Below are 11,797 nucleotides of genomic sequence, written 5' to 3' on the forward strand. Positions count from 1 at the left end.
TTTTGTGTGAGACTCTTTAATTCCACCAAAGTGAAGTGCTAAAAAAAGGAAAAAAATTCTTTTCCTTTTCTTTTCTTTCACTTTCCCTACCAAAAAAAAAAAAAAAAACCATCAAAGCTTCTCAAACCTGAGAGAGGAAGCAGATGCATCCAGCACCGGCAGGAAGCAGCAACACTAGTGGCGGTGGATGTGGCGGTGGCGGAGGAGGAGGTGGTGGTGGTGGTGGTGGGCTTCCTAGGCTCCGTTCAGCACCAGCCACATGGTTACTAGCACTTCTTGAAGAAGAAGAAGAGGACCCGTTAAAGCAAAATCAGAACTTGACTCAGCTACTCACTTCAAACGCACCTTCAAGTAGAAATTCAGCGCCCTTCAATGCTTCCAGTGCTGCTGTGGAACCGGGTTTGTATGAAACGGGTAGTGGTTTTCAAAGGCAAAACAGCTCCCCAGCTGATTTTCTAGGGAATTCTGGTATTGGAAGTGATCAGGGGTATTTTTCGAACTATGGAATTGCTTCAAATTATGAGTATATGCCGCCAAATATGGAGGTTTCACCTTCTGCTAAAAGGGCTAGAGAGCTTGAGTTGCAAAACCCTCCTGCTAGATATCCACCTCCTTTGGTATGTTCACACCGATTTGTAACTGATGTTGGTTATTAATTAACTGTGTTTTGGTAGTCTTTCTTTCTTATCTTTTGTGGAAGTATGTGGGTTCTAATTGATTTGTGGTGGGGCGCTCTTTAATTGGTCACTTATTTCCTGAAAATGGAGAATCAAGAATGGTTTTACTTTCATGACTGAAGTTTGAGCTACTTTTTTTTCTGTATATGTTCGGATTTTTGTTGTGGGCAATGGGGCAGTTGTCTTAGTTTTTGTTTTGCTAGAAAGGAGCGCAAACTGGATCTCTAAGGGCTTCTAGTTTAATAGAAATGGAGATGGACAAGCTTTTGGAGGAATCAGTGCCTTGCAAGATTCGTGCCAAGCGTGGCTGTGCTACACATCCTCGGAGCATTGCGGAGAGAGTAAGATGAATCAATTGACTTGCTATCTGATGAATTCTAGGGACAGACAAGCCAAAGTGCTTTTTTTTGTTAGTCCTAAATGAACTTTTTTTCCACTGACTTAGGTTCGGAGAACTAGAATTAGTGACCGGATAAGGAAACTTCAAGAACTTGTTCCGAATATGGATAAGGTAACTCCCTTTTGAACTTTTATTGAAAATTTAAATTTCTTTGGGTTGAGATTTTCTTTGGAGTCACAGATTTCAACATGGAAAAAGTTTGATTGCAATTTTATTGTAATAATGCTTGTCCTGACAGAGAATCTCGGTAGCCTTTCTGAATAAACAATAGATATTTTCAAGTCTATCTAGAGCAGCAAAACTTCCGGGGCGCTTCATATATTTTAACTGTTGTTAAATCCTTTGAATTCCCACATCTATCATTTTATGTGAGAGTTCAAAGTTGAAGTGCATTCTTTGAGAGCCTCTTTTATAATATGGATCTAATGAAAAGGGAGGGAGGAGAAAGTTCATTAGGTGCTTTTTTGCTATAAGCTTTCATAACATGTTAGGAACATTAGTTCCTAAAGTCTTTGTGTTAGATTTCTCAATTCCTAAATTTTTATAGTCCTAAACTGTAGAGAAAGAAACTAGGGTTCTGAAGCCTAAGGTTAAAGCTCATCCCCGGAGAAAATTTTAGAGAAAACTCTCATATATTCTAAAACATCTTTATTTCATAAATTCTCTCTCCGAAAAATAGCCTAAAAGGCTGTTTAAATACAAGTTTAAATGTTTTAATTAGTAAAATCCTAATTAAATTGGAGTTCTAATCGAAATATGAAAAAAAACCCAAAAACAATAAGAAAAGTAAGGAAAATTCCAGAACAGTATCTTCTAGGCTTAATTTGAGCATAAAAATGAAGTAGCTAGCAATCTAGTAGCTCCTATATAATTAGGCTTTTAGAATGATTTGTAAAAATTTCAACTTGATTCAACGGTCAGATTAAAAGTTATGTTTGTTTTCATCAAACTACACGTTTGACTCATCTAGAATTCCTTAAAACCCGGAAAATCTTAAAAATTAAAGAACTAGTACAATAAAACTAATTATGCCAAAAACAATGAAGATAGTATCCCATGTCAGCCACTTGTGCCTGCGAAAAACTTGCTCTCAGTTAACTGTTAGAAATTGAACTTGACAACTTCAAAGGAATCTCAAATATAGCATTATAGCTAGCCTATTCACAAACTAAATTTACTGACACTATTAACCAAATCAGTTTATTCACCCTCTTTTGTTAAATTCTCTAGACTAGCCTTTCCTATGACTTCAAAAAGAGAATATTTTCCTTTGTTTTCTTTGATTTCAACTTCAGCTTCCCAAGTAAATTTAGCAACTTGTTCTAGCTTTTCATAAGTTAGCTTAATCTTAACCTATTTGTTGACTTCAAATTGTCTCTTGGATTTCACCTCCGCTTCACATTCCTCTTGTTTTTCAGCTCCCTCCTCCGCCATGTTATCTCCCGAAAGATGGGCTAACTTTAAAATTTCAAAATTTGCAGATCAAATTTATCCCTCAACAATATTTTCATTCAAAACCAACAATGAACACATATCTTACCTTCTAATAACAAAGCATTTTGGACTCGTCTCCACCATGAAAAAGTTACTTAATCAAAATTCAGTCTTGATCAAAATTCAATCAACTGCCGATCTCTTTCCCATACAATTTCAAATATTCCATCACTTTATCATAATTAGTAAGATAGTCCATAAATTCACCAACACTTAGATCTCCATTGAAACTAGGGATATCAAGCTTCAAATGGAATTCATTTGTCTCATGAAAATGCCTTTCAAGCATTGTCTTATTATAATCAACAAAATCTCTATAGCCTCTGTTAACCTCGTCCTTTATATTTTTCCACCTTGCTATTAGAGAAAGTTGAATAGAAGACAATTAATAGTAATTTAATTTTCATTTGTCTTGTATAAAATCTATTCATAATTATCTTGTATAAACTCTAAAATTGATAATTATTCATAGTTTTCCATAATAGAATTAAAGGCTTATTCGTACGATCTCTATATTCTAGAACTTCAAACCACCAATCATCATCACTATAAGTAACATTGTGTATGACAAATTCTATTTTTTGATAAAAAGAAACCTTTAATATAAAATATGCTTCCGAGTCTCATAACCATTTTATAAATTCTTTCTTTGAGAAATTTCCATCAAAGAAAAAAGTTTCTTCGAATTTAGGAACGTGTCTACAAAAAGGTTGATTCCTAACTAAGTTTTCTAACTAAGGTTTGAATGTATCGCCTATCGTATACACCACTTTCTAAATAGACATGATGTTTATATGAGCTTGCAAGAATAAATCCAGGGTTTGGTTATCTCCAAGGTAAGTTTCTAAGCACATTCTTCTCCTCGTCACGATTCCTATTTGTGCACCCCTCTTATAATGTCAGATGGTTCAAGCGTTTTGCGATTTTTGCTACTGAAGGCTCCACTCAATCTAGTATTTGCTATTAAATTCTTTGTTCTATCTTCCGAGACCTCAAAATGTCCTAGATGGCCTCCTCTCCTACATCAAAGAATATGAAGTTGTTAATACTTCCGTCAAATAGGCCAACCTGCTTTGATACTAGTTGACACAACATATAGTGTGGATAGTGTTCTTCAATCCCTAAAGTCTTACAACCCTAAATTGTAGATAAATAAACTAGGGTTCTCAAGCTTAAGATTATAACCTTGAACTGTAGAGAAAACTCTCATATATTATGAAATGTCTTTATTTCATAGATTCTCTCTCTGAAAAATAATACAAGCTTAAACATCCTAATTAAATTAAAAGTCTTAATCTAAATAGGAAAAAAAAATCAAAAAACGAGAAGGAAAAAAAAAATCTGAAACAATATCTTTTGGGCCTGAAAACAGCTAGCAAACTAGTTGCCCTCATATAATTAGACCTTTAGAATGATGTGGAAAATTTCAGCCCAATTTAACGGTGGGATTAAAAGTTATGCTCGTTTTTATTAGACTGTGTGTTGGACTCGTTTAGAATTCCTCAAAACCTAGAAAACTTTAACAATTAAGGAATTAATAAAAGTAAGGGAAAATTACTTGAGCATCCTATAGTTGATTTTTTTTACACTTTGCAACCAAGTTTTTGAATATTACACTTTGCAATCTAGGTCAAAGCAGATTTTGAAAATCAACAAAATGACAATAATGCCCCATATGTATATATATTAAAGCATGAAAGGTAATCATTACCACACAATTCATTTTCTCTCTTAGTGCTAACCTTTCTCTTGGTGCTAACCTTCTCTCCTTTCTCATGCTCTCTCTGTCTTTGATAAGAACTTGAAAGTTGTTAAACTACATAGAACCCTTCAATATTTTTGGTTTTGTTCAAACTAGTATCTTTTTTCTCTTGATCTCTCAAGATCTTCTCTAGCTCGGCCACTCTTGACCATCACTTTGGGATTTTTTTGTTTCTTTACCTTCTTTGAATATGTAATATCAACACCATTGTCATCACTATTGTTGCCATGATCACCATCACTATATAGGCTAGTATAACTACACATGTCTATGCTTAGGATGGTTGTTTACATTTGCATTTGGCTTTCTAGTGTGACAATCATTAGTCTATTACAAGACCACAAATCAAAATATAGAAGGAAAAAGTTTAATTATGCAAAGCAAATAGAGAGAATCTAGTGACAGTTTAACAAAAATCCCCACATTTCAAGATCCACAAATCTAAAACCAGTAACAAGAAATCAATTCAAAACCCAAGACATATAGTACGAAAATCATCTCAAAAGGATGTGGAATTGAAAGTAACTATCTAGTCGTTAATGTAAAAGTGAAGCCAAGAAACTTCATCCATGTTTTAACGTAGAATTGATTGAGGCTATAGTGAGTGTGGGTCTATGATTGTGGTGGTGGGAAGTAAAGGTTGTTGGGTGGCGTTGGTTTTGTGAGGAGATTGAGCTATGTGTTTCCGGTTGCTGGATATTAGAGGATGAAGGTGACAACGTGGGTCTTGCAATGGTGAAGGAGAAATGTTACTATGCAGAAAAAAGGGAGAGATGTGGTGGAGATGGTGGTTTATGGTGAGGAAAAATGATATTTTTGTTATTTTTAGGCTTTAGAGACTTTTTAGTTATTATTTCAAATATAGTGGCAATCTAGTAAATAAATACATATTTTTTGTTGACTTTTTTTAGGCACTAACTACAAAGGATGTAAAGTGCTATATGCCTTTAATTTTTAGGTTGTAAAGTATAGTATTCAAAAACTTGGTTGCAAAGTTAAAAAAAGACCAAACCATAGTATGCTCAAATTGATTTTCCCTAAAAGTGATTATGGCAAGAATAATAAAGATAGTGCCCCGCATCATACTATACTATTATTTAAATGTTATAACTCTTTAAGCATAAATTATAAATTTAGAAACTTTTATATAGATTTCGTCTTTAGAAGAAATAGTGAATTAATTTATCATCAATTCCATGACAATAAGATTATAGAGTTTTGATATGAATCAAGTCCTCCTTGAAAACAATGTGAGTTGACTATAAGGTGCGGGTTAATGATGATAGGGTGAATGCAAAAGCATATTGTCTGCAAGAGTGTTGACATAATGCTCTATAAGAATAAGGTTTCTTTGGTAGTCAAGGATTGTTTGTATGTGTCAAGGTGTTCATTATTAGTTTTTGGTCAAGGTTGATGGACATGCAAAGGCTAGAGAAACGGCATTATATAAGAGCTTTGTTCGAGGAAGCTCTTTAGAGAGCTAATGTTATTGTTGTCTTGATATGGGATATTCTTGATTCTCAAAATTGATAGCCAAAAGCGGTTGTGAAGATCTTCTTAAAAAATGAACAAATGAATGTTAACTTGCAATGTTGGCTCAATGGTAAAGGCATGAGTTAAAGTTTTGTGGTAGGCTCATGCCTGAGATTTGAATCCCAGCATTATTGGGAGCAAACAAATTTTTGTTTGGGTTGCTCGTCTCAGCTTCAACCCATGATTCATCCATCATGAGTTTAAAATGTTCTTGTAGATTTGTACTTGCTTGTGGTGGAAAGAAAAATGATTTCATAATTGTTAAGCTAGATGACTTTGGAATCCAAATTTGTTTTTGCTTGCAAAACATAAAAGGTGTCATACCACCCAACATCACGATGATCACGCCCTCTTTTTCATGGATGGGGAAAATGCTTTTTGTATAGAGGGTAAAAAGGTCTTATGTTTAAAAAAAGTCAACACCTAGTATTAAGACCACTAGAAAACCCTAACTGATCTTTTGAAGTTTTAAAGTAACTGATTGGTTATGCTATATGGAAGATACTCTCACCCTAAAACATTTTAACCAAGGCAAGCTACATTGCTATTATTGTCTTCGATTCCGACCAATTTACTTTATTTATTCTATCAGCGGTCTATCTATAAGGGTGATAATAAGTCTAATGCTACGAGTTAAATCCTAGATAAATATGTGGGCTCAAGCCTAACCATTCTAAAGCGCAATAGTCTTTAACATTCCCAATTATTATCATTTTGATAACACTTTGGTAAATAAAATGTCTACAACCAATAACTTTTAATCATGACCTGTGACTAATAGTCTATCAAGTCATATCAATGAATAATTAATGGGCTTATATTGGATTCATTGTGCCCAACTTAAATCCTAGAAAGGGGTTATGAATAATATCTTATTAAAGTTCATATATTTTATAGTTCCAAGATTCACTTGCGATTTCATGCAAGTGAATAACCAATTATCAATATGCATATGTGAAAAATTATTAAAAAGGCCACTACTCCCAATTGTTTGGTAAATGTTAGACTTCCTAGTCTTACCTAATATCATCATGTTCCTTTGTTAATTCTCGGTGAAATGGCATTTTGTCATGTTTATGGCAAGCGGTTGGGCGTTTGTATTATTTCAAAACCCTGGGATAAAGCATTCGTAGATGATCTTCCAACAAGACCACATATTAAGGCATTATTGCGTAATACCATGAGCAAACCAAATTGCTAGTTTGATATATTATTAGTATTTTGAAGCCCTGAGAACAAGCTTGTTTAGTTGCTCCTGCAAAAGGTCCACATGAAGGAACTATAGTGTAACAAAATGCTCATTGCTCAAATCGGAGTTGTATATTGGGTTTGATTTGTTAGGCTTAAATACAAGACAGATCAAATTGCTAACTATCTTAAGGCTCAAGGATTTACCTTTTTGTTATCTTTCTTTTTATGTATGGTATAAGATAAATAAAATAACAAAAAACACCCCCAAGGTTCATACGTTTTCTGAACAAGAGGCAAAAACCTCGGTGCATGGAGGAAGTGCCACCTTGGTTAATGGAGCTTGTGAGGGAAGAGAGTGTCAAAGAACCATCTCAACCCAATAACTTAAGCTGTTAGGTGAGGTTCCAGGATATGATTTATATTATTCTCTAACAGAGAGGACCCTATGCATATAGACTGCTTGACGGAGCAGAAGTTTGGTTTATTGGATTTGTTCCAAAATCCCAGGGGTCTTTTCTGCTGGTTTTCTGATTCCCTCGCTTGTATTTGAACCTGTGATCTTGATATCATGCTCTTGTTTGTTTCTCACTTCAGATTGTCTCTCGTATTTAATATCTGTAAAACCAGGAATGAAATTTCATGCCTTTTATAAAACCTCCCAATTGACCAAGTTTTCATGTCAGTGTGAGAATGATGTTCCCTTGGCTTCATGGATATCGATGCTTAAAATGTAGAAAGATGAACAAAATCAGTAAAATACCATAATTGAATCAGAGGGTCTTTGATGAAAAGTTCCTTGTTGAAATTCTTTAGATTGAGTGAATATTGCAACTCTTTTGATTAACCTTAGTTTACAATTATTTGATTTGGCATTTTCCTGTATGATTGTTGCAGCAAACAAACACTGCAGATATGCTGGAGGAGGCAGTAGACTATGTCAAGTTTCTTCAAAGGCAGATTCAGGTACTCCCCCACATTTTTTTTTTAATTTAAAAAAACTAAAAGCTATTCGTCATTCATTGTGCACCAAGATACAGTTCACTATGAATTATAAAAGTGAAATGATTGTTTTGCATTTTTTTTTTAAAAAAACCTTGCAATCAAGGGTAGTATGGTCTTATCCACATGACCCATTAGTCATTTCAAAATATATATATGCAAATCAGTATTATCACTTTTTTTTTCACACAGTAAAATGATTTAATTACTCTTAAAACAAAAATAAATAAATCTTAAACATGTGTACAAGGGCTTTTTGTTTTTTCAATTTTTTAAGCACAGTGAATGAATTAATTACCCTTAAAATAAAAGAAATCTTAAATTGCCGTCCAATGATGTTTTGATCTTTTCATTATGGTTTTTTTTTGTTATAACCAGGTTTGTTTATAGGCTATTTAGTTATTTAACAAATATAAATATTATTAAAAAAAGTGTTAGATGATTTCATTGTACACATCAATGCGTGGGGGCATGTGTGACGACGTTTGAATTGTATTTGCTGCCCCTTCATGATGCGGTGACGCGTGTGACCAACGAGCCTCTGGTTTGGCGCCAACAGCCTTTTTTTTCTTCTTTGCTCTCCTTAATTTCCGTGCATGTCCTTCGTTTTTTTATTACTATTTGTTTTATATAAAATAATTTATGAAATTTAATTTTTTTTTAATTTCATCTTTTAATTTTTTTCATATATTAAAATTGATTTTCACTCTTTTGATTACTATTTATTTTATTTGAGATAATTTTTAAAATTGATTTTTTTTTTTGCAATTTGATCCTCCTTTGGTTTTTTATATTAGATTTGATCTTTATTCTTTTAATTTTTTTTTTTACTTTGGCAATTTTCTTAAATTGATTTTTTTTCCAAGCTTTATTCTTCAACATTAAATTGATTAGAAATTGAGTTTATTGATCGAACTAGGTTTAGGATTTCACATGTTGTAGATTCGAGAGATTAACCTAGGTATAGGAGATTTGTTTGAGTTTGCTTAGTGTTTTTATTTTTTATTTTTTTTCTTTTCTTTTTTTAAGCTCTTGTTTTTTCACTTTTATCCTTCAATATTTATTTAATTGGAAATTGAGCTCCGTTATTTTTTTTTTCTTTCTATTGGATTTTTTGCAGATTTTAAAAATGATCTGAATAATCTTGCTCCTTAACATTGGGTTGTTTGATAATTAAGCCTCATAGTTTTATTCAATTTGTTTTCGACAAAGTTACCTTGGTATTACAATAAGGTTGCAAATTTTGCATGCTGACTCGGGTGGACTTGGGTCGGGTTTTTTCAACCTTTATTCAAATTTATTTTTTTCATCTACTTTATCCTTTAATATTTTGTTTGCTAGAATTTGAACTTTGATTTTTTTTTTAATTTTTTTTATAGTGTTATCTCGTTCTTATTTAATTTTTTCTTTGTTATCAAATAAGATTTTTTGATATTTGATTTTTTTTTAAAATAATTTTTTTATTTTAATTTCATTCTTCAGCATTTAATTGATTGAGAATTGATTTGTGTTTTTTTTTACACTTTTTTTATGAGATTAACCTAATTTTATGCTTATGATCACGGGGTTAGTGGGTTAACCTCATTTGATTTATTTATTTATTTGTTGCTTTGTTTTAAATAATTTTTTTTTTCAATTTCGCTCTTTGATATTGGATTGAGTTGTTTGATAATTGAGATTCATGAATATATCCAATTTGCTTATGATAGGGTTACCCCGACGACAAAGTCGACCCGAATGGGTTCGGGTCGAGTTTTTTTTACTTTTTTTCGTTGTCATTTTTTTTTCCACTTTATTTACCGTTGTATTTTTTTTATTCGTGTTATTAAATTAGCCAAATTTATTCACCCTAATAAAGTCAATGACTTGAGTCTCAATTTGTTTTTGTATTTGTTTTTTAAAAATACTTGCATATCGCCGTAATATTTTTTTATGATGGAAAAAAATTGGGCCAGCTCACAATCGTGACCAATCTAGTTGGTACTCTATTTGGTTTTCAAGTCATTGGTAAAGAAACAAAATTTTGTTGTCTTTTCTTGTCACGGGCGCCTAGTAACCAGCAGATTCCAGATTTTCTCTCATTTGCTCCCTCACCTCCATGATTAGAAGATAGTGCTACAAATTGGAAAGCAAAAGCAGGGAAATATTAGTATTTGACTGACTGAAATATGGCAGGAACTCACGGAACAGCAAAGAAAATGCAAATGCATGGCTAAAGAATAACAAGGAAGTATTGCCTGCCCACTGTTTTATGTAATTATCAGATTAATGAGACTTCATTGAAGGTCCATCATAGTATTCTGCTGATAAATCTTCTCTGGAATCTCCATCCTGTAATTAAAAGATTACTACCGCTTGTATCATCACACCTTTATCCTGTATGTAGATGAAAGCCTGCCATGTGGGTAACAAATCTATAGAGTTCATGTCAAGGCTTAGCCGCTTCATGTAAGAAAGTTCTGGTCTCTGAGTTAAAGTTGGTATTTTTAAACTCCTGTACACAATAATATATACTTTCAGGGCGTTCCTGAACCAGCATAGATATTGTTTTACGGCTATGTATTCCATTGAACTGTACTGAATAAGCAGTTTGCATCAAAGAAAATCTTCGGTCAAATATGCCTATGGTTACGCAGTATCACGTTCACTGTTAACAGTAGCATTTGTTTCATTTTCTCGTGGCAACAGAGAAGATTTCAATTGACGATTTCTCTACTCATGAACCATCCTTTTTTGATGATTTTTTTATTTTATTTTATAGAAAAGCTGAAATGCTATTATCAGGCCTTGCTGCTTTGTGAGCGCTTGTGCCCATGTCACCGATGGATTGATGATCTTATTTGTGCAGTTATGTTGTGGTTGCAATCCGGATGATGGTTTTGTCCATCTTCCCCATTTGTTTTGAAATCGAAAACTGGAAATTTCTGCCTGGTGTTTCATGGGTTTTTATACTATAATTTGTGATAATGAGAAATGTTGTGAGAGGAAATTGATGGGCAGGAGAGGGAAGGGAATTTGTTTGGTAGAGAGGAGAATAGATGAACCAAACCTTCTTCTCTGGTTGGAAGACAAGAGTTGAGAAAATAAAGAAGTGATTGATAAAGAAAATCAAATCTTCTCAAATGAATGAAGTATTTCATATATTCATCATCATTTCTTCAACGTGTCCTATGGAGAAGAGTTCAGGTTGCCAAGACATAAAAACACTGGCTTTGTTGGTTATGCATCAAGCCATGAAAGTCCATTTTGTTGAACTTGATGACTACCAACACTTATCAGAGGACAGAAATGGAAAATGCGAAATAGGTATTGTGGGCATAGTTTTGAAACCCGGCCCGGCGAGGAGACCCGGGACCCGGTTGACCCGGGTCTAAGCAAAAAAAAAGGCTGAGACCCGGGTTTATTTTATATATATATATATATTCATGACCAAAACGAGAAAAGCAGAGGAACGAATGCAATGCAGAAGACCTAATTAATTTCAAACCTAATTCAAGAAATCTTCAAACTTATTTCAGTCGCGAAGAAGAGCAGAGGAGTAGAAGACTCTTGAATCCTTGATCGCTGATTCAAATCTAAGAATAAGGTTAGATGAGTTGTTGTTACTTGTTTCTTTTGCTCTCTCTTTTCTATAACAGTGGCATATCCTCTGTTTCAAATTGAAACATTTTTAATCGCCATTTGTTTTGAACTTGCAGGCTTGCAGCTCTTTACTATAACAGTGGCATCGATTCTTCCCTC

The 11,797-nt window shown here is 33.4% G+C and overlaps 1 protein-coding gene across 1 annotated transcript; it reads left to right on the plus strand.

Annotated features, from left to right (window-relative positions):
- LOC18104406 (transcription factor bHLH80) lies at positions 1-10,673 on the plus strand. The gene is made up of 5 exons (XM_006376171.3): positions 1-617; positions 881-1,018; positions 1,123-1,188; positions 7,952-8,020; positions 10,232-10,673. Exons 1-5 carry the CDS (start codon positions 144-146, stop codon positions 10,277-10,279), a joined length of 795 nt encoding a protein of 264 aa, XP_006376233.2. The 5' UTR covers positions 1-143; the 3' UTR covers positions 10,280-10,673.
- Positions 10,674-11,797: the final 1,124 nt, after the last annotated feature.

This window comes from Populus trichocarpa, chromosome 13 (genome assembly GCF_000002775.5).
Source record: "Populus trichocarpa isolate Nisqually-1 chromosome 13, P.trichocarpa_v4.1, whole genome shotgun sequence".
NCBI classification, from domain to species: domain Eukaryota; kingdom Viridiplantae; phylum Streptophyta; class Magnoliopsida; order Malpighiales; family Salicaceae; genus Populus; species Populus trichocarpa.

Excerpts from the sequence above, each read along its gene's own strand:
- LOC18104406 (XM_006376171.3), top strand. The coding sequence starts at position 144 with ATGCATCCAGCACCGGCAGGAAGCAGCAACACTAGTGGCGGTGGATGT. Across the intron at positions 618-880 it reads CTAGATATCCACCTCCTTTG|AAAGGAGCGCAAACTGGATC; the intron begins GTATGTTCACAC and ends TTGTTTTGCTAG. Across the intron at positions 1,189-7,951 it reads TTGTTCCGAATATGGATAAG|CAAACAAACACTGCAGATAT; the intron begins GTAACTCCCTTT and ends TGATTGTTGCAG.